At 40.6% G+C, this 22885-nt stretch overlaps 1 protein-coding gene and 2 non-coding genes across 3 annotated transcripts in view; 1 reads left to right on the forward strand and 2 right to left on the reverse strand.

Annotated features, from left to right (window-relative positions):
• Positions 1-22193, forward strand: part of LOC145992738 (tectonic-2-like) — a 619016-nt gene extending 596823 nt beyond the window's left edge. The window contains exons 7-9 of the mRNA XM_083129123.1: positions 4519-4671; positions 7033-7170; positions 20842-22193. Coding sequence (XP_082985249.1) covers positions 4519-4671; positions 7033-7170; positions 20842-21013 — 463 coding nt within the window. The 3' untranslated portion in view covers positions 21014-22193. The remainder of the gene's footprint in view (positions 1-4518; positions 4672-7032; positions 7171-20841) is intronic.
• TRNAS-GCU (transfer RNA serine (anticodon GCU)) lies at positions 10960-11041 on the reverse strand. The gene has a single exon. It is a non-coding gene; the product is annotated as a tRNA-Ser (tRNA).
• On the reverse strand, positions 11902-11983 carry TRNAS-GCU (transfer RNA serine (anticodon GCU)). The gene has a single exon. It is a non-coding gene; the product is annotated as a tRNA-Ser (tRNA).
• Positions 22194-22885: the final 692 nt, after the last annotated feature.

Genomic DNA, 22885 nt, shown 5'->3' on the forward strand with positions numbered 1-22885 from the left:
GATGATCACGCACCGCCACTGTGACATCGTCGGCGTATGCAAAAACTCGGTAGGTCATGCCATACGCTTGTATCCCTTGTAGTCGTTGATTTATTTGGTGTAGGAAAGGACTAAGAGCTGTACAGAAGGCGAGGAGTGAAAAGGGGCAACCTTGCCTAACAGAGCGCTGAAGAACAAACGGCGAGGATAACGTTCTATTTACACACAAATGTACCCGAGCCTGGGTGTATAGGCTCTTTATCGCTTCTACGAAGGATTCTCCGCATCCAACCTGAGTTAAATGCCGAAATAGATAATGATGATACAATGAGTCAAATGCTCCTTTGAAGTCCAGGGCTACTAGAGCTGCTTCCGAGTCAGGGGCTTCATTCATTACAGTAACGATGTCTCGTATGCTAGTGAGAACGGTAGTTATATTGCCATTAGTTCCGTGCACAAATTGATGGGGGCCTAGTAGGGTAGCTGCATAGTGTTGTAGTCGGCGCGTTAATATTCGTGCCAATATTTTATAATCGGCACATAACAAAGTGATGGGGCGATAATGTTCAGGTGTTAATGGATATATCACTTTCGGGATTAAGACCATGACCCCTGTCGAGCTTGTACGACCTAACTTCTTCTGCGCAAAACAGGCATTGAGCCACCGCATAAGCAGGTCTGCCATGGTAGGCCAAAATGTTTGAAATAATTCAATCGGTAGTCCGTCTATGCCCGGGGTTTTTCCTTTTTAAGATTGTTGGATCGCCGCTTCCACTTCTTCCTTAGTGAACGGTTGGTTTAAGATGGCTTCATCTTCCATAAGATAGCGTGGGGATATCGGGGTATCTCACGTGTTCTTCTTCCACCTGGGGTGCCTTAAATTGCGCTGCATAGTGTTCATATAGGCATGCACGAATGTCTGAGGGTTGTGTGAGGCATTCGTTCCCTTGTTGCAATCTCGTTATGAGTTTCCTTTTCCCACTTCGCTGTTCTGCGCTTACATGGGCAATACTGGCTTGTTCTTGGGGGTTCAATTGCTGGGAGACGACTTCTCACCACGAAACCTGCCATTCGCTCGTGGTGCATCCTCAGTAGGACCGATTGTATGCGTTTCAGTTCCTGCAGGACTGGGTCGCCCCGTATGAGTTGTTTCGTCAGCTCGTGGAGTACGCGATAATAGAAGTTGTATTTCTTATGGAAATCCGTGTGCATCATACGTGTGTATGCTATACAAAAATGCTTGATTGACGGCTTCAGGAATGTGTCCCACCATGTGATGATATCAGTTTGGCGCCTGCTCATATTTTCCCATTCCTTCCACTTTTGTTTGAAGGCTGTTCGAAATTGTTCATCTTGAAGAATCCAACCATTAAGTTTCCAGTATCCCCGTCCCCGAACTGCAGTTTTGGCGTCCATTGCCATGTCTAGTTGCACACTGAGGTGGTCGGTGAAGCAAGTGGGAAAAATCTTTATAGATGACACTTTGGGTAATAAGTTCGCACTTACATAGAAACGGTCTAATCGACTGGCCGAGTATGGACGTATGAAGGTGAATCCTTCCAGTTGTGGGTGCTTGGTTTCCCAGACATCTTTTAGGTGAAAGGCCTCGACCAGGGTAGAGAGACTAAGGGATGAGTTAAACCCTGGATATTGATCTTGTCGTCGTAACACACAGTTAAAATCCCCAGCAAGGACAATATGTTGGTGGTTGCCCCCTAAAGCTGTCGCCACTTCTGTTGCATAGAAAGTGTCTCGTGCCTCGCGGGCCACTGATCCTGAAGGCGCATAGATATTACAAAACCAGATTTTACCTATTTCGACGCACGTAATTCGCCCAGAGGGATGCAGGAAAGTTTTGTTAACAGGTATACCTTGTCGTACCAAAATGGCAGTACCTGTGGCGTTGTATGTGAAATTATTATATATAGTGTAGTCGTGGCCACATGTAAAATCGTCTGTACCGACCTCTTGAAGGAAAAGAAGATCGAGAGCACTTTGCTTTATATAATCAGTCAAGGCATGGTGTTTGACTGTAGAGGATAATTTGTTCAGATTTAGTGTGGCAAAATGATACACGGGAGCCGTCATATAACACACTAATGATATAAACAACCAAAACATTGCATGTACTTACAGGTTTCCTGAAGAATCGGTATTTAGAGTGGTCGTCATCGTGGGGTTGGGGAGTGTTTCCAAAGGGTTGGGCACAATTGGGGTCAGGGTATACTTCACTGGCGATGGTGAACGCTGTTCGTTCGTTTTCTTCGCCGGGTGGGTGTGATTCTGGTCTGTGCTACGTTGCTTCTTCCTCTTCTTCTTTCCCAGTATGGGTGAAGATGGGGTCGGCAATGATGGGGGTTCTAGAGTCAGGTCCATGTTTGTCGTCTGCGAAGAATCTGCATCTACTGGTGGCGAGTTCTCGATGGTTTCCACAGGAGTCATCTGCGTAGTACTTAGCGGCATGATTGTAGTCTCGTCATTGGCGGATACTGGAACCTCCATGGGATCGACACTAGGCAAGGTGCTGTTTTCTTCGGTCGGTGTTAAAGGGACATCCTGTATTGTATCGGAACTGGCATCTACAGTTGTTTCAGTTTGCGTCTTGGTTATTGGAGCTGGAAGTACTGTCCGATCATTGTGTATCACTTCTTCAGCGCTGTTGAGGTTGAATGGGGCGGGTCGCACTCTCCCTGCGTACGAGTTATCACTTGTGCGTGCTTTTGGCCTCTGGCGACTAGGGCATTGGTTAAAGAAATGATCGACCGCATCACAGTAGGAACACGTACGCTCTTGACCATTGTACGTAACCCAATATCGGCCGCCACTGATCGTAACGTATGAAGGTATCGCACGGGACAAGTTCATCTTTACTAATTTTCTTCCGGTTCTCACTGGTTATATGTGGTCTTTCGAATACGTTTCGTCATCAAGGAATATCACCTGTCCGTAGTTAGTTAGTACAGAATAAATTGCTTCATCTGACATTTCACTCGGCACGACGTGCAGCCGCACTATCACATGATTTTCGTCAGCCCACGTCATTATCACTTCATGTTCGCCGTCATCGTCATTATACATATACACTCCTTTCGACTCGCGTAATAACTGTTCACCCGTTACTTTAGACAATAATTTCACAAAAACACATTTTCTATAATAGTCTACTTCTATACTTACAACCTGTTCTGGTTTCAGTTTCAATTTCGTACTTATCCAGCGATGTAGTTCATTTGACGTTGGCTTATATCTCACTTCTCTAAAGTTCAATTTCAACGTGTTCACTCGCTTGATGGCCATTTTCAAGACTTCAGTTTTGTTCGACTGGACGATTACGTAATACACGCGCGCTGTCTCAACTACACGCTACGGGAGAGAGCACCGATCCAACTTCCTCCTTCCGCGGTTCGCGCGAGACTACCAAGTGCGCTAACCAATTGCGCCATTGGAGCTGTTAGAATGTAAGGTTCTCCAATTCTTTAAATATGATGACAGAAAGATTCCAGAGGAGAAAAAAATTGCTGCAGGTGAGACTCGAACTCACAACCCCGGCATAGCTAAGAGATACTGCCTTATAAGTACCGTGCGCTAACCAATTGCGCCATTGGAGCTCTTAGAATCGAAGGTTCTGCAATTCTTTAAATATGATGACAGAAAGATTCCAGAGGAGAAAAAAATTGCTGCAGGTGAGACTCGAACTCACAACCCCGGCATAGCTCAGAGATACTGTCTTATAAGTACCGTTCGCTAACCAACTGCGCCACTTTTTTTTATTATTATTAAAAGAAGAGCCCCTACGCGGTAACTTTCCCCATTACACTTCATTCACTCATGTCAAATTTTTCTCTGAATTCTCTGTTTCAAGACGGACAACACAAACTTCCAAGTCAGATCCGGGATTCGAACCCGGGGCCTCTGGCATTGCAACGCGCCATTAGAGCTGCGGCTGTGGAAACTTCAGCATAGTCTGTATGCTATTCTGGCTTTTTATATATATAGAATGAATTAGAGTTGTATTGAAATTGTTTAAAGAGGGATTCAGACATGCAAAGTTGTTGCTCCTATTTCTTATCTGGACGAAATTTATTTTTAAATCTAAGCTAAGTAGAGAATGGAAAACTGAGGTGTAAATGTGAGTGTGTGATATTTAATTGTTACTTTAACTTACTACTTTTAGAATGTCTTTTTCGGAAATTAAAGAAAATATGTATGAACCATGTAAAAATTATAAAGAGTAATTTATAGGTTGTTTCCTTGTTAATTCAACAACTTCAAACATAAACATGAGACAAAATCTTAGGCCTTCCCGATAACGTTATTGTTACACTGTCGCCTGTTTTCAAAGGCTACCGGGTTATTTCGCCAATGGAGACAAATTCCACAGGTGTTAGGGTCCCACCTTAAATTGTAGTTCAAATTCCGATTAGACTGTCAGAACATTAGATGGTTATGAAACAAACATGAAAGGCTGTATGTATTATATTTGCATTTATAGCTTGCTATTTTTTTTTTAAAAAATGTTTTGTTTTTGTTTCTTTTTAGGGATTATCCTGATCAGGAAGATGACGAGGACGATGAACTAGCTGTAGTGGTGTGTAGAAATATTCCTTCTGTGGTGTTTCTGGACATCCTCTATACGGACGTCGACGTGGGAGCGATAAAGCATATATATCGCATTGCAGGAGCTAGAGTGAGGTTAGCCCATCTGAGTGTTTAATGTCTTCTATGTGGCATATGCTACTGAATATGTAAATTTATACATGTACATTTTATAATTAAGTGCCTCTCGATCACGAATGGTAATAGCAGTTCTAACAGATGTTATGTTTATTAAGGTTTTCGCTAGTTGTGACGTGGTTATCATTGCATTACGTTTGGATCCTCCAATGTGTGTGTATGTAATACGATATTAAGTGTTCGACATATTCGTCTCGATTGAGACGATCTTGCTTTCCTCACACGTATTTTTAACCTACCCAACGATTTATCATCCATGCTGGAGATGATGACTGTTTTAGTAATTTTTTTAGCTGTTTGAGAAAAGCAGGTGTCTTCTACTGTATCTGGGGAAGATTTTTACTACATCCTTCCCTTTGTAGTGTTTGTCATGTGCAGGTCTCTTTACAAACTTGCACTTTTAATCTTTCTCAAGGCTCTTTACACCCATTTTTAACTCTAAAGTAAGGGTTGTAGATAAGAGGAATTTTGCTTGTATACTCTGAAGGGTCCAAAATGACAAGTATCGACGCAATCGAGAATTTTAACTCATTCATTCACTCAGTTTATACTTAAACATACGTACGATCGTCAATTTAAGGCTCAGCTGGACCTTTGGCACCCGAATGGGCGAATTTTTAAAAACAATCCTCTCCACTTGAAAAACTGCTGTGATATTCCAAAATATGAAAAATTACATCAGCTAATAATTGCTTCTAGAGCATTGACGTGAATTTTTGTGTAGTTTTCTTTCACTGTTGTCTAGATATTATCAATAGTTTCGTGATTACGTAAGTCTATTAAACTATTAATAATATCTAGACAACAGTGAAAGAAACCTATTCAAAAATTCACGTCAATGCTTTAGAAGTAATTCTAAGCTGATGTAATTTTTCATATTTTGGAATATCACAGCAGTTTTTCAAATGGAGAGGATTGTTTTTAAAAATTCGCCTATTCGGGTGCCAAAGGTCGAGCCGGGCCTTAATGTTATAAATGCGTGCACTTGAATCTGTCGTCCCCCTTGGTGGAATGGTCACCGTAACGCGCTACAAAGCCAGATAACCCAGGTTCGAATCCGGGGTGCACCATGGACGTATCGTTGTGTTTGCTGATGATGTAGTTCATCGTTCATCCTCACTGTTGCGATTAACCGAAGAAAAAAGGAACGCAAAATAACCGATATAGAAAGAAAGACATTTAGTATATTGATTCTTTAGCTACACCTGTGGAAAGTCTTACCTTTCTTTACGCCATTGGTGTACCTAGTATAAGAATCTAACACTTATTGCAATCTTGTTCTCTGTCACTTCTTGCAATACAGACGAGAGATTCCCTTATGGTTGGCTTCTAGTTTCCAAGGCAACAAGTAATTACATGAACAGTCTAATTGTTAGCTAATCTATGGGCCTTTTAATAATAACACCATGAAGTCCTCATAAATTCATTAAGATACTTTCCATTTCAAGAAACAACAAATATTCCTTGCATTAATTTCTCGAAATAAATCATTACCAGGTAACGGATTTATAGGTAAATGCATGTCTTCTAATTTAGCTCAAATCAATCTTTGTAGTATATTCGCGTATCGTGGCATGGAAGCTCGAAAAAAAATATTTTTGTTTTCCATATGTTTGCATGTATTAGCTTTTAACATACAATTTCCATATTTTTCGATATGTATTTCGATATCCGTTCATCTGTATTCTGTTCATTTTGTACTCTATGTTAATTTTTAAACTTTGGCAATAGATAATGCATCGGTTATTCTAACATTCTTGTAAGAATACAGAAGGCAAGCTCAAGCATTCGCGGTGAAATCCATTGCATAATTTTCTACTCCCATTATTTCATGCTTTTTTTAATGCGGTTTCAGTGAATATAAATCTGTCTTTAGGGACAACAGGAGGAGATTCACGGTTCAGCACTTAAGATAATGTTTGGTAATCCATTGTTTTGGTAACAAGAAATAAATTATATTTTGTATTTGAATTTTGCATGTAAGCGTATTTCAAAATATGTATGTCCATATTTAGTTACATATTTTGATTTAAATAAGTAAAAATATATTTGCATAACTGTTACTTTTAATACAGATAAAGCATTGTATCTCCATTATGGATATAGCCTATGTTGTGTAGTGAATGATTTTTGGATGTCGCAGCCCCATAATTTTCGAAAGATATGTCTGTATACTGCAAAACTTTTTTTTATCCAATCCTTGATTACAGATGCACTTCATTGTGTTGCCAAGTGTAATGTTTTGTCATTTTTTCCTTGAATTCTTTGTGTGGAAACTATTATCATTGTTTACTTACCATTGACATGTTCTTTTCCCAGAATTTCGTCCTCCGATTGGCATCTGACCCCCTGCGACTTCGGAAGCTGTTCCTCGAAGGAATCACGTGATACCTACTTTCTGACGTCAGCAGTGACGTTCAGCGTCATACCACAGACACCGGAGGGTCAAATGTCAAGGTGGGTTTAATTGCTAAGGGCACAATTGGTTGTATTCACTTGCTTAGGTTGACGGGCGTAAGGTGGTAACGGTTGTGTGTAGAATCTTAGGAGCGTCGCCCTTCCCAAAATTTTCGTCTGAGGATCATTGTTTGTTGCTTCTCTTCCTCTACTCCCCTTCTCTCCGCGTCACAAACACGCATGCAATTACGTCTGCAGAACGTTGTGCAACGGGAAATAAATTGCAACACACGATCGAAATGGCTGGCGGGGTGATATCAGTCCACTTTGACCTATGCCACAGTGGACCCCTGTTGACCGTTCCTGGGTAACCAGTTTTGCCAACATGTACTGCAAAATAAATCGCTCAAATCACATGAAAAATTACAGTAAAGGGAATTGCGCTCGCCTAAAATTTGAAATTTTTCATGAGTTGCATTCCAGGGTGCTGGGGAAAAAAAAACCTGCAAATCCTGGAAAAGTCATGGAATTTAAATTTCCATGACAATTCTATAAAAAGTACTGTGTTTCTGAAAAAGTTATTTTTTATATAGTAGTGCACCGAAAGAAGATTTTTAAACCAGTATGATGTGCTGAGAATTACCAGTACTTACACTAGAAAGTCTATATTGAATACTCTTGGAAAAGTCGTGTTTTGAGCTATTTTCAAGTACAGATCTAGTACAGTAAGTGGCTATTGAAGTTTCCCACTTTCTTTCAGTCTCTCTTATAACTTATATACGTGAAGTGGATATTCTACAAATTTGGTTCAGTGGATTCTAAGTGTAGTTACACCTTCTTCCACACATGTGGAAATACATAAATTGTCCTTATGGCTTTTATCTGAAAATTTTGCTTCTTGACTGAAAATTCTGGAAAAGTCAGTGGATTTTGTTTTTACGAAATTGCATGAAATCCTTTGCATACACTGACGCACGCAGGATTTTTTTCCCGGACCAGGCTGGAATTGTAAATGTGGATATTATAGCTGCGTTCTAGGAGGTGGGCGTAACATAACTATAAAATATTTTGTAATTACCATTGTTAACCTTCGTTTGAAAAGTTGTTCGGTTCCCCTGCGTACGCCGGTGCTTGCATATTTTTTACCGGGTAGTCCAAAAGTCTCGGAACGGTCACATATCGTGAGAGATACACATCGAATCGGAAAACGAAAAAATACATGTTTAATAAGTGAAAGAAAGCTATTCAATGACATCACACTTGATTCCCCACCCCCGCCCCCCGGGGGATGGGGCGGGGGGCAACTTTGAATTTTTAAATGGAAACCCCCATTTTGTATCGTAGAATCGGAAAGAGGACTTCATTCCGAGTCCAACGAGCTGTCAACCATCGTCCTAGCTCAATTAGAAACGGAGATATGGCGATTTTAAGTGGGGGGTCTACCATATACTCTATTGAAAGGTCTTGACGTGCAGATTCCGAATTTGCAATTGCTTTCACTCTAGCTCAATTAGAGGCAGAGCGTCCCTTTGAATTTTTGGGGGGTTTTATGAAATTTTCACGTTCTTTTTGCGAGAATTTTAAATCCCCATATCTCCGTTCCTAATTGAGCTAGGAGGATGGTTGACAGCTCGTTGGACTCGGAATGAAGTCCTCTTTCCGATTCTACAATACCAAATAAAGGTTTCTATTAAACATTTCACAGTTGCCCCCCGCCCCACCCCCAGGCGGCGGGGGTGGGGAATCATGTGATATCATTGAATATCTTTCTTTCACTTATTAAACACGTATTTTTTCGTTTTCCGATTCGATGTGTATTTCTCACGATATGTGACCGTTCCGGGACTTTTGGACCACCCGGTATATTCCACCTATAAGTAGACACTAAAAAACTTTTCGTTTTGACAAAGCTGGCTTTATGCTCGGACAGGCCAATCGCGACTACATCCTCAGTTGAAAGTGAGATCCGAACGACTGTGCAATGTGTCTCCACCGAAGATCGAGCCTGAGAACCATTAATTACAAGGCGACAACGTTAACCACTGAGGTTATAGAGGAAGCTAGTTCATTTCGCCTTACCTTTCCATGAAAAACGTTATTCTAAACTATAATTGGTGTTATTTTTCGTAGTTTAGTGCAAAATCAGGTTAACTACCGTGTGTTATTTTTATGTTATTTCTTTGCACATACGTTTTCACATTGAATAAAAGATAAAACCTCTTTGATTTAATAAAACATAAAATGCTGACGAAGGCAAAATTTATTGTATAAAAAATATACACTAAAAATGTAATAGGGCGGTTGGAAGCAAGAAAAAGTGGAAGAATATTTCACTTCCGGCGGAGAACGTGCCCTTTGGGGGGCGGATACTACATTAATTCCCGAACCTAAAACGCCCCAGACCCCAAGTTTTTAAGCCCTCGTTTGTCTGTAATGGCGTCTTCAAAATGGCGGTCATGACCAAGATTCTATTCCTGTTCATTGCAGTTATTTATCATTCATGACGTCTTATTTCCACCTAATTTGCAGTTTGTAACTGTATTATGATAATAAAAAATTAAAAAAACCCACTTTATGAAATATTATTAGATATGGCGGCCAATATGGCCGCGAAAAGTCTAAAAATAACCCTTTCAGCTATGTGATCATGTTTGAGATCAAACATTATGTTTTCGAGGTTCCAGAACTGAACGGTGGCATCTAAAGTAGTGTCAGACTAAGCCCACGAAATAATATTAGTTCAATTTTTTTATAATCTGTATATACAGGGTGTTTCAAAAGTCTGACACCATAGGACAAACATTAGTGCAGATGGCGAGAAATGGAAAGAGGAGAAAGTTGTTGGAAATATGAGTTTTTAAATATAATGTGCTTGAATTTTCACGTAGCATGCACCGTTGTGGTTGTACGCTGGTACGAGCCTTGTCTTGACACATGCTTCGTCCTTGAAAGGAGCATTTACGTTATCGCAACAGCGTACTATACTCGTTAAATTGAGAATGATGGCCACTTTAGATGCCACTGTTGAGTTCTGGAACCTCCAAAACATAAGGTTTGATCTCTAACATGATGACATTGCTGAAAGGGTTATTTTTAGACTTTTTGCGGCCGTATTGGCCGCCATAACTAATAATATTTGATAAAGTTGGTCTTTTTAATTTCTTATTATCATAATACAGTTACAAACTGCAAATTAGGTGGAAATAAGACGTCATGAACGATAAATAACTGCAATGAACAGGAATAGAACCTTGGTCATGACCGCCATTTTAAAGACGCCATTAGAGACAAACGAGGGCCTAAAAACTTGGGGTCTGGGGCGTTTTAGGTTCGGGAATTAATGTAGTAACCCTTCCCCCCCAAAGTGAAATATTTTCCGGTGTTTCCACCCTCTAACAGGGTCTTCTTCAGACGATGATTCACAATAATTCACATGTGATTGGTCAGCATTTTATGTTTTATTATCATGGAAACAAGGGTTAACAGTGTTACTCTTTAATTTATGCATGCATTAAAAAATGCCTCTGTGTTTATATAAAAACATGTGGCCCCCGTGTGAGAAATTCAGAAATATCTTGCTCTATCCTCTCTATCTTGTTCACACGTAATGTGGGAAATTACTTTTGCTCGTCAAATCAAATTCTAATTCTTTATTTATATTGGTGATGTTCAGTTTGAGGCTGGTATGCCACCAAAATTTTGTTGTATTTTTTCAATGTTGCTGCATTTCTTTATGTCATATATTTGGTTTGGTATGAAAGTAAATTGTGGAGGACCTTCAACATATTGAATCACATTCGTCGACCGGGAATGCGTTTGGTGTAATACACACGCTAGTAAAAAAGAGAACGACGAGGATGGGATTCGAACCCACGCGGGCAGAGCCCATTGGATTAGCAGTCCAACGCCTTAACCGCTCGGCCACCTCGTCAAGCGACTGCAATTATAGTATAAATTCAGTGCGATATGGAAATAAATTGGGGGGGACATCAATTTATTTAACCACGTTCGTTAAAAGGACACACTTATGGTGCAGATTGCACACACACCCAGAGCGGCTAAAGTTAAATTTTAGCTCGGGCAAGGCTGATTTTCGTTGCTTCCCATAATTTCTACCCCGCCTCCCCTTAACTTTCCACCCTTCACTCAACCAACCCTCACTAAAATAAAATAAAAATATATGTATATTTACAGTTTTAACGAGCAAAAATAATTGCGTTATTTTTTTAATATTTTAAATGTTACTCTTCAACAACACGTTTATTGTAGGTATGTACTTATTTAATACCTATCTAAGGCACTTTGCTTTGGGCTCCGACTGTGGGACGGCATGGGTTCGAGTCCGCCTGGGTTCTCGGCCTGTGTATAGGGCCGTTGGCAACCCACCATCGTGAGGAAATTGAGGAGCTACGAGTGAGTAGCGTAATCCGGTCTCAGAAATCTCCTACAACGGCTGAGGGTTCGACGTGCTGACCCCACGTCACCCCATTACCTGTTGAAAATCTCCACACCTGTAGGTAGGATTGTGGGAGGGAGACTGACAGCAGGGAGATAGGCCCAGGCCCTTTCGAGGGCTGTCGAGCCATGGGTTATTATTACTTATTATATAATATCAAAATAACAGTATCTTAGCTTAAATTACTATATAATTTTGCAACATACCTATTATGTTATGCAGCAGTGGCACACTTATATATATAATCAAGAAATAAGGTTTTTGGCGCTACTCAAGGGGACGCCCTGGTTCGATGCCCCATTAAGCCGCCCCTGCACACGCCAGAAAAAAGTGAACGACGAGGATGGGATTCGAACCCACGCGGGCAGAGCCCATTGGATTAGCAGTCCAACGCCTTAACCACTCGGCCACCTCGTCAAGCGGGGAAGTAAGGTCACGCGCTGGTGTACGTCATGATTGGTGAGTCGCCCGATGAAACTATCTCCAAGGAAGATAAGATTACACTTGAAGGCGATTTATGTCGTAACATGTCATTGGCACGCATTTTTTTTTCCATCTACGTACGTTACCCGTCGTGCGCACATTTGACAGCCCTATCAATAAGAATTTAGCCAGTTTATATTTTGTCAAGATAAGTATACGAGTTTATTTGGTAACGATTCCGATTGTTTTATGATTATTTTTTTTTCAAATTCTCCTAGCAGGAAGACTACCGGGTGTCCCAGAAGTCTTTCCCTGATTACAATCTTTATTCATAATCGCTATATGCAAGGTAGAGATGTGAAAGTGGTGCCAAAATGTGGGAAAACTAACCAAGTTTTTTTGTTGCAGGTTTGAGTAACGTGGCTGTAGTGTAGCAGTGTCAGTGCTCAGAAAACCGGAAATGTTCACAAATCAGAAAAAAGCTCGGCATGTTTTCTGGTATCACGAGACCCGGTCACCAATAACAGTGCAGAGGAACTTTCAAATGTACAGAATTATTTCGTCTAGAATATCTGCCATCAATAAGTTGGTATTTAAAAAATGGAATTAATCTTCATTCCCAAATCCTGTCAAGTCCAAGAAACTTTGTATGGAAAGATGCCACCCGATGTCAAGAGCATTAATTCCGGATTCCTTGGCACTGACACTGCTACACTACAGCCACATTACTGAAACCTGCAACAAATAAACTTGGTTAGTTTTCCAACATTTTGGCACCACTTTCACATCTCTACCTTGCATATAGCGGATATGAATAAAGTTTGTAATCAGGGAAAGACTTCTGGGACACCCGGTATATCGTAGAGTTTTGGCAATCATTGTCACACGAAATTTGAACCTTCCTTAAAGTAAAGGTTTAGCATTGCTTTCGGGCCTACTCATCACTTTAACCCTTTTGTTTATCGCCTTTGGAGGTTCTCCCACCAACCTCCGTCGCGAAGTGGTTATCGCTGCGTACTCCGAGGTTAGAGGTCCTAGGCAGTGATGCTCGTCCACGTGGACTGTGCCAAAGACGCAGACAATATATGATTTATGTAAACAACATGGCAACCAGCGTAGATTTAACAAAGGGCGTTGTAGCATCCTGCGTATCAACTGTTGAATAAGTATGATAAGTGTCTTGCACTCTTCTTTACGATTAGGGAAAAACCGTCTGCTAAATATCAAACCTATAATATAGTAAAATATACTTACTACTTCTGCCCCATAAACATAGGCGCCGACTCCATGGGGCTTGGGGGGGCTCGAGCCCCCCCAATGTTAACGATGTGGGGACAGAGGGCCCCCCCCCCAAATAATTTTGCTTAAGAGAATGTAATGTATTATCTTGCTTCTCTTGCTTGAATTGTACCACATGAACTTAACTTTAAATACACATTTCAAATGTTCTAGACCATCAACTTTGTGGGGCTGAAACCGCTAAACCATCAACTTTGGGGGGGGGCTCTCACCAGAGAAAGCAAAACACATGACTTAGTACTATATACTAAGTATGTAATTATGAGTATTGTTAACATTTTTACTAACAAGAGTTTCAAAATAAGATGTGCATGAACTAGGAGAGTGGATGGGACGTTCGGGCTACAAATGGCTCTCACATGACATTCAGAACGAGATCATTGATATATTAGGGACATCTGTTTTGCGCTCCGTGGCAGATATTAACAGTCGGGAATATTTTGCTATTATGATTGACAAAACTTGTGACATATCCATCCGTGAACAATCGACATTTTGCATTCGAACTGTAAATGAAAATTTAAATATTTGTGAGGAATTCATGGACTTTTACGAGATTCCGAACACTGAGGCCAAAACTTAAGAAAGGGAGGGGGGAGTCATTCATTAATTTATTTCAGTGATCAGAGGCCCCCCCCCCCAAATAATTTTGACAAGTCGGCGCCCCTGCCCACAAATATCGTGTGCATTTTGTCCATGCCTTTCTCAACAGTTATAACTTTTTTCCGTAATTTTCTTCAGCTCGATGAGAGCTGACTTGATTGAGAAAGGGATTTTTTCCTTCAAAATAACGTCGTGCAGGTTACATTATCAAGGCAGACTGTGTAAGCTATGAACTGAGTGTTGTTGTTTTTTTAATTTTTGTTGTAAGTTGGACTGTGCTGATACCAGTGTATCGATGTTGGTATAGCGTTTTATTTACCGATACTTTCCCTGAGTTTTGATCGTTCGCGGGGTATACTTGTCCTGCACGTTATGCAAAATTCGAAGTTTCCATTAATTTTCCACCAATATTATGTGAAACTGTAATATGTGATTACATAACGTATTATTTAAAAATATATATTCGGATGTATTTTTAGTATTTTGAAACAAAACGGTGGTAACTTGATATTTATAATTTGAGAGGAGTATTCACCCACTATATACATCAATATTTTGAACCCAGCCTGGGCATGGATGCTCATTGTGAGCGCCCTTCATCAATTCCATCATATCGTCAGTCATCCTCATCTTTGCGATTAGCGAATTAAAATAAACCAGGTCTTAGTAATTACGTGTAACTAACACTTGTAAACGTAGACTTAGACGACACGGCACTGTCCCCAGGTTCGAATCCCGTTTCATTGTGTTTTTCCATCATCTAGGCCGATTTCATCCTTAACGGAGAGAGGTATAGAGCATGCAGGGGAAAGTCACCGAACGGAAAATGTCCTTAGCCGAACGGAAAATATTCTTAGCCGAACGGAAAATATCCTTAGCCGAACTGAAAATATCGTTAGCTCAACAGAAAATATCCTTAGCCGAACGGAAAATATCCTTAGCCGAACGGAAAATATTCTTAGCCGAACAGAAAATATCCTTAACCGAACTTAAAATATCCATAGCCGAACTGAAATTATCGTTAGCCCAACAGAAAATGTCCTTAACCGAACGGAAAATATCCTTAGCCGAACGGAAAATATTCTTAGCCGAACAGAAAATATCCTTAACCGAACTTAAAATATCCATAGCTGAACTGAAATTATCGTTAGCCCAACAGAAAATATCCTTAACCGAACGGAAAATATTCTTAGCCGAACAGAAAATATCCTTAACCGAACTTAAAATATCCATAGCCGAACTGAAAATATCGTTAGCCCAACAGAAAATATCCTTAGCCGAACGAAAAATATCCTTAACCGAACGGAAAATATTCTTAGCCGAACGGAAAATATCCTTAACCGAACGGAAAATATTCTTAGCCGAACAGAAAATATCCTTAACCGAACTTAAAATATCCATAGCCGAACTGAAAATATCGTTAGCCCAACAGAAAATATCCTTAACCGAACGGAAAATATCCTTAACCGAACGGAAAATATTCTTAGCCGAACGGAAAATATATTTAGCCGAAAACAAAATATTCCTAGCCGAACGCAAGATATCCTTAGCCGAACGGAAAATATCCTTAGCCGAACGGAAAACATCCTTAGCCGAACGGAAAATATCGTTAGCAGAACTGAAAATATCTTTAACCGAACTGAAAATATCTTTAGCCAAACTGAACATATTCTTAGCCGAACGGAAAATATCCTTAACCGGACGGAAAATATCCTTAGCGCAAGTGACTGTCGACAGGAACTCTCCCAGGCTGAAATGATTTTGTTTACTCCTGCCCTCCCACCGGCGAACTCCATATACTTCAAATTACAGGAACGGAAAGTTTTCCGTGGGAAATCCAATTTCCCGATAATGAATGGAAGCCTTTTTATAGTAGTACCTGGAATTCCAGTTCGTCTGACGTTTCGAAGATATTGAGCGAGATTGCGAAGCCGTGATTACAAGATTCTTTTTTCCTTGTGATTCTCCCGCACGTGTCGAGAGGAACTTTCATGTCTGGAGTGTCATTGTCCGCTGCTTGTGTTCACACCTTTGTCTCTACAAGAGAAAGTTCTTTGTTACTTTTACCCATAACCCTTATTAACCTAAGAGGGAATCTTAGCTTAGCATTATTCTGTTCATTGTCGTTTTAGTAACGGAGGAAAAAAGGACCTCTGAACGTTGGGACATAGACCTTTTTCCGCAACTTTCTGTATCCTTTTGAACGCATTGCTTCCGTCATATTTTATGTACCATAGCCTTTCTTATGATAATTTGATTTATTTTATTCACTTTCGTTTGCACTTGTGGAGGCGATTGCATCACATTTCGCCTTATGGCTAATCAGCACCCGTTAATCAGATCTTACAGCTCTCCACCACTAGGCGAAATGGGATATCCCTTTTCGCCTAAACCGGTTGGAAGAAAAATATTGCAACTGAGGGAAATGCTGACGGTGATCAACGGAAACAGCAAAACAATTCGAAATATGTTCCGATGCTAACAGTCACATGAGCCAAATAGTCAGATGTTGCTCCTAAAAAGAAGCATTGTCACACAATCCAGCAGTCGGGGGCGTTTGTCGTATTTTCTATAAGTTAAAATTTGCTATGTTTTACTAAGTAGAGATGACCTAACCTAACCTACATCAACGCGCCTAACAACACGGTGTGTATATATAGCTACCATAGCAGAGATATTTTCCACCACGCTTAGAAGTAATAAAATGCACCGACATTGTTTCCTCAAATTCTTCATGGTAGCAGTCCTTGCAAACAACTTACATCTGCTATACGCCCCTTCATTTGTATGTCCTGACGCCTGTGGACCTGACCTGTCCTTTGTTTCCTGGACCAGGTGTGTGACATGAAGGAGCGCTAAGGATAAATGAACAAAACAAAGCATCTATCTTCCTGTTGATAGACCTTTAAATTTGCCTCATTTGAAATATTTCCCTTTCAACCAGTTTAGGCTAAATTGGATTTGTAGAAAGATGATATCCCGTTTCGCCTAAAATGGCGGCCAGGTCTTAAATCATATTTTCTTATCCTGATAAGCAGTTATGTGAAATGGGACTACATGGTGGAACCCAATGAGCTTTCCGCACGCACGCTTCACGAACGCGACCGACGAAGCCACTGCCCCCACCTCCTTTCCGCTCCTCTTACAATGTTACAGAGCCACTTGTCGCTCTGCTGTCCACACGTGCGTATATGATTGATTGATTTGGATTATTTTACTTCGCTTTTCTGTCACTTTTGGCTAATACGAAAATGAGCATGAGTCATGATGTGATGAGATTGATGAAGAGACACTCACAAAGAATCCAGACCGGGACTCAAACCCAGAACCTCTGGCGTTGTAGCGTGCTGCGCTAACCACTCCGGCACAGCGGTCGACATGCGTGCGTACTAGAGCGATCTTCGACAAATACGGCGTGTTGCCCAGACTTGGGTTTGCTAAAAGTGTCGCCAGCGTTTTGCAAGTCGGCAGAAAACGTATCACTATTCCTGATGACTACGGCCCGGCATCCAGCAACTACGGAAGGTTCTATTGTCATCGAAACAACAAATACACGTAATACGCACATACTGCTATTCGCGATTAAAATTACCACCTCAGCGCTAGTGTCGCTTCCAACATGGCCGCTCTTTGTAGGATAAATCTTTGTTTACATTCAGTAGTAGTACGTAATAGCAGCGTGTTGTTATTGCTGGTATGGAAGAGACGTTTAAAATACGCCATATTTTTAAATATTGCGAATGCGATGTGAATTTCAGGAACTATAGCTAAGGTGAAGCTGTGCTGAGAGCGAAGCATCTAATTATGATAGGCAAAAATAACACGGAAAACGCAGATGAAACTAATGTATGCGCACTTTCCCCCAAAGAGACAGGCTGGTTTAATAACAAACAGGATAATAATAATAACAATAACAACAATTTCATTGAGGCTATCTTCAGTCTTCACTGAAAATTGACTTACTTTTTCTGACTTACCATTATGATTACAGACATTAATTAATTCTCAAACTATTTCCATCTTCGCACTTAATCGACTTGCACCTGTTCCAAATTACATACATACTATATTGTTTTCGAAGAAAAAATGTTATGTTCGTAGAGAACAGTTTAAAACTTACTTTCATGGTAGTAAAATCATATTTCGGAAAATAAAGTGAACAGACTCGTGCGTTCTTCGTAATTTCTTTCCGCATTTCAGTTATGCCAATCTTGTCAATCAGTTCTGCTTTCCTTGATTTATTTACAAATTTCATTTTGTTGATTCCACAGGGTGGAAAGCACATGTAAGCTTTTCACTTGTCCTGACCCAGATAACGATTTAGAGGGAAAAACTGAACAGTAGACGTTACTTTTTCGCATGTTCCCCATGCTTTAAACGGCTTCAACACAGCAAAGTGTCCTACTGGGTGTGGTTCCTGAAAATATCACCAGATGGCATATCGGATAATTTTAATCGCGGAATGTCTCTTCATCAGTCACCATGTTTGCTGAGAACACGAGAGGCTTCTTTCATTAGTTGCGTTTTGTCGTAAACAAAATGACTCGTTTTGTGCATGGTGTTGTGTCGCGTCGTGTCGTGTCAGATTAGGTGTGCATCGTCTGGCCTAACGATTAAAGTCCGAATGAGAGACATTGCACTGGGTAGCAGTAGACACGGTTCCCTTTGCAACCCTGTCCCCCTCCAACTTTCCTTCGGTTTCGTACTTGGAAAACGAAATTAAGTTTCCCCCCCTCGTCCATATACATGGAGATTAGCTACGGAAGACCATTGTTCCTTTGCTACAATGGGAATCGTCCTGCTGGTATCTCATTGTTGGTTCATTTGTATTCCCGTTTGATTGTCTTAAATTCTTCCCGCTTCCGACGTTTTAATTCATTTGTCTTTATTTCGTTCTTCCCCTCTTTTTTTTCCCCCTCTCCCTTCTCTTCCCAACTCCCTACTCCCACTTTCCTATATTGGTTGAAAACTGCAGTACCGTGTAGCACCAGAGAAGATTCAAATTTCTACGAAGCAAGGGGTCCTAGGTTCGAATCCTGTTAAACACATTAATGTCACACAGACTGTAAGTCTACATACCAAAGACGGTGGAGGAAACAAGACATCCCAATTATAGAATATCCCACATATAGAAGCGTCTCGCACGTGCAGTGCTGCCACCTCTGGTCAAGCGCGAAACTACTTCCAAGCAGTACCCGAGAGGCTGCTGATTGGACCTAACCTTTTAAATGTGATTGGCTGATACATTTTTCTTCAAAATGGCATCTACGGGAGAGTCGGGTCACGATCGCAGTTACTTCGAGAGGACAGCTTCGCTTACGTCGCATATTAACAGGCACGGCAGGTTGACAGTTTACGTTTTATGTTTTTATGCTTAACACCTGCTTCAAAACAGTTCGAAACAATTGTCTTACAATAACAGAACTTCCGGGCGGGAGTGAGTTCATTCATCCATACTTCCCAAAGAGAATTAACAATGTATTAGAACGACGAGAAAACAACGCCTCAGGTAGGGTCATCTGTTGGCCTGATGCTAAACTACTAGACAGTTACAAGTAGTTACATACGATGCTTCTTGAGGCCGGTTGAGACGTCTTGTTCTACACCGTCTTTGGTCTACACGGATCTGCACGTAAACATGGGCATCTCAAGAAACTTTTGTAGGGTCACTCATGCCATTGTTATAAAATTGAATAGTGAAATTAATATAATAAAATGTTTTTATTGACTGTTATTCCTTATTATTATTATTATTATTCCAAATCGATACCAGATGAGTCAAATATCCAGCTCAGCTGTTTTTTTGTTTTTTTCAATATCATGCCGCTAATATACTGGAGTTCAGAGTTATTATCTTTATTATTAACTTTTTCATATCTCGATCAATAAAAATCTGGAAGTCATGTGAAAGTTTTAGTCATTACATCTTAATATAGCTCACACAAAACAAAAGACACTTCACACTAAGAAAACGACAGTAAAAAAATAATACCATTAACACACTCACGTACAAATATATCAGGCCATAACAAATATTTTCTATTGTTGTTCTGAGCCTCCCTCATGGCGCAGTGGTAGCGTCATTGCCTTGTAATTGAGGGGTCCCGGGTTCGATACCCGGTGGAGGCACCAGTGGTTCGGATCGCACTTTAAACTGTAGGTCCAGTTCCGATTAGCCTTACTGTGCATAAAGTGGACTTAAAACACCAACTCAAACCAAACTCTATTGTTGTTGTGTTGACACTGCGATAATTTTGGTCAGAGGCGGCGATTGGGTTCCTCAACCGAGGGGAGGGGCAAGGTGCCAAAAATGGGGGAACAGGACACTTTACTTTCCATTGATAGATAAGATTTAGCATAGTGCGGAGGCAAAAGTGACAAAGTGGGTGCAACTGCCCCCCCTAATCACCGCCACTGATTTTGAAACATTTTTTCAATGTACCAGAAATTAGCGAAGTAGCTTGATGCACTGTGTTAACCTACTTCCCTGTTACAGTGATTATGAGCTGTAGCGACGCTATTTATTTTGTATTTGATCGTGTAGCTGAGACTCAAGTGAAGTTAGGTTTATTTTGGTAATGTTCTAATCCTCTGTGAAATCACTGTTAGTGAGGTTCTGTACAAGTTTGATGATTCAGAATTTTAGAAAAAAAATTCTGGAAAAAATTGCATTGTCGAGTAAGATGCTAGGCTCCAAGAAAGTTAACATTCGACTTTGGAGCCGCCCGCCCTATATAACAATATGATTAATGTTTTGTGAATACTCTGTATTATCAGGCACCGTTTCACACGCAAATAGGTCTATACATTTAAAGAATAAAAGTACTTGTGAGAACCTATATTCTGCAAGGGAAATAAATCACACATCCTTTGTCCAGGAGCATGTGGGGTAGTGGACTGTTTGCTCCCTCGCAACAAGTGATTGATGAGAGTTGTGGGATTCTTTTCAGATTCTGGCGCGGCATGGCGCTGAGGGCGAGGACTGATATCGATTGGGACGACCTCTTCCGGCCATTCTCCCAAGTGGCCACTGGAGATGATCTACTCTATGTCTCCCGCTGGGGCATTCTGCTGGCCGCGGGCGTCGCTGCTCTGTATCTGGCGCTGCGGAATCAGCTTTAGGAGAAGCCGACATCTCCCACTTTCTCCTAAGGCAGCTGTAGTCTGTAAGGTATAAGTGATTTATCTTCCCGCCAAAAAAATCCTGACGTAATAGCGCGCACGTGATTTAGGCATCCTATCAACTTCAGAGACTCGTTGCCTGGAACCTGTCTGATTGGTTATTGAGTTGGCGCGCTTTCTAGAGAAGCGAGTCTTTTGGCGGGAAGAGGAAAGAGTTATAGCTGACGAAATATAGTCAAATCTCATTCAGTGGATCTGAATGAGATGCGCATGCGTTAAAAAGCTGCTGTCATTGGTGAATAGTGGCGTAAGTTTTTCATAGAAGTCAACAAATTGTGGATTTTAGCTATTTCCTTTTTTTTTCTAAACAAAAACAGCTGAATTTAGCCTGGCAGAAAGCTAAATTGTGTGAAAAACATAAAACTTCTTTTCTTTCCAGCGACAAAATCTGAGAAACTCCGTTTGGGTGAAAAGTGAAGTGTGTCTCAGAACTGTTTATCATACCAAAGAATTGTCCTTGTTTTGGAGGGGGGAGAATTGTAAGTGTTTAGCAAGAATAGGTCTCAAGTCCAATTATTTGGATTGGTACTCTCTCACGATGAATCTAGAAATTGCAAGAGAGATTGCTACTGAAGGTAGACAACAATACAAGAAGATCTGGCAAAAACACGAAAATTTGAAATTACTCTATGGACTCTTGTAACATATGTAGAATTATTTTGGAAAGAAACTTACCTTACTTGGTTTTAAACTTGGATTGTGTCCGAATTCACAAGTGGTTCGTTGCGTTCCATCTGGTTCCTACCTAGCGTCGTTCGAGTGTCCGATTTGGCCTGTGGTTTTTAACGTACACTTCTTAATTCACTTCCTTCTTCACAACTACCACTGAGTTTAAGATTCCCCTCCTTTCGATAAACCGATATATTCCAAAATATACTTCTACAGCAGTATCATGAATTTTCGCGTAGCTTGCTTTCGTAGTTGTCTTGACGTCTGTGATGGAAAATAGGCTTACGTAGCCAGGAAACTATTTATTTTTGTATTTTGTTTCTAGCTTAAATAGTCACAATACTTTTAATTCAAACTTGAAAATGATGTAGTGTAACAATATTTTACTGTGTGGGCGTGTATGTGTGTGTGTGTTTGACGTAATAAATGAGTGTTCTGATTAAAAGATTACAAAATTACTACTGTTTGTGTGATTTTCTTTTTCATTGTTGTTATTTCATTCTCATGGTGATGATGGCAATGTGCTTTTTATTATACCTTATGTGATAGCAATTACAATTTAAGAGAAATAATGACGATATAACAGAGCTCTCTGGAGCCTTTTCGAAATATCGGATTGCAGTAAGACCTGGTATAGAGGCTATGGAGACAATGAGGAAGAAAATGCTAACGAAAGAAATAGTTCAAATTTTTACCACCAGGTGAAAATGTGGCGCTTTGAATTAAATACCGCCTACTCGGAGCCCATTCGAAGCAACAGGTTGCGGTGAAACTTGATTAAAGGCTTTGAAGACAATGGTGAAGCGAATGCCGATGGAAAGAAATAGTTCACGTTTTCACCACCAGGTGGAAACGTGGCTCTGAAACAACAACCAGAAGTTGGACTTGGAAAACTTTATTTTTAGTTTATGTCAGTACAGCAGTGTTCAATATGATCGTTGCCAACGTGAGTGACGCTTTGAAAGCGTAAGACAGGTTGATCAATGATCGCACGAAGAGTTTCCCATAATGTTGTTCAATGTGCACCAGATTTCAGCACAACATTTCCACATGGTTATGAGACTTTGAACTATTTTTTTCATCGCCATGCACTTCCCCGTGGTCTCCACAGTCTCTATACCTAGTTTCACCGCCACCCGTTGC

This window comes from Lepisma saccharinum, chromosome 9, assembly GCF_977018435.1.
Source record: "Lepisma saccharinum chromosome 9, izLepSacc3.1, whole genome shotgun sequence".
Classification (NCBI taxonomy): Eukaryota; Metazoa; Arthropoda; class Insecta; order Zygentoma; family Lepismatidae; genus Lepisma; species Lepisma saccharinum.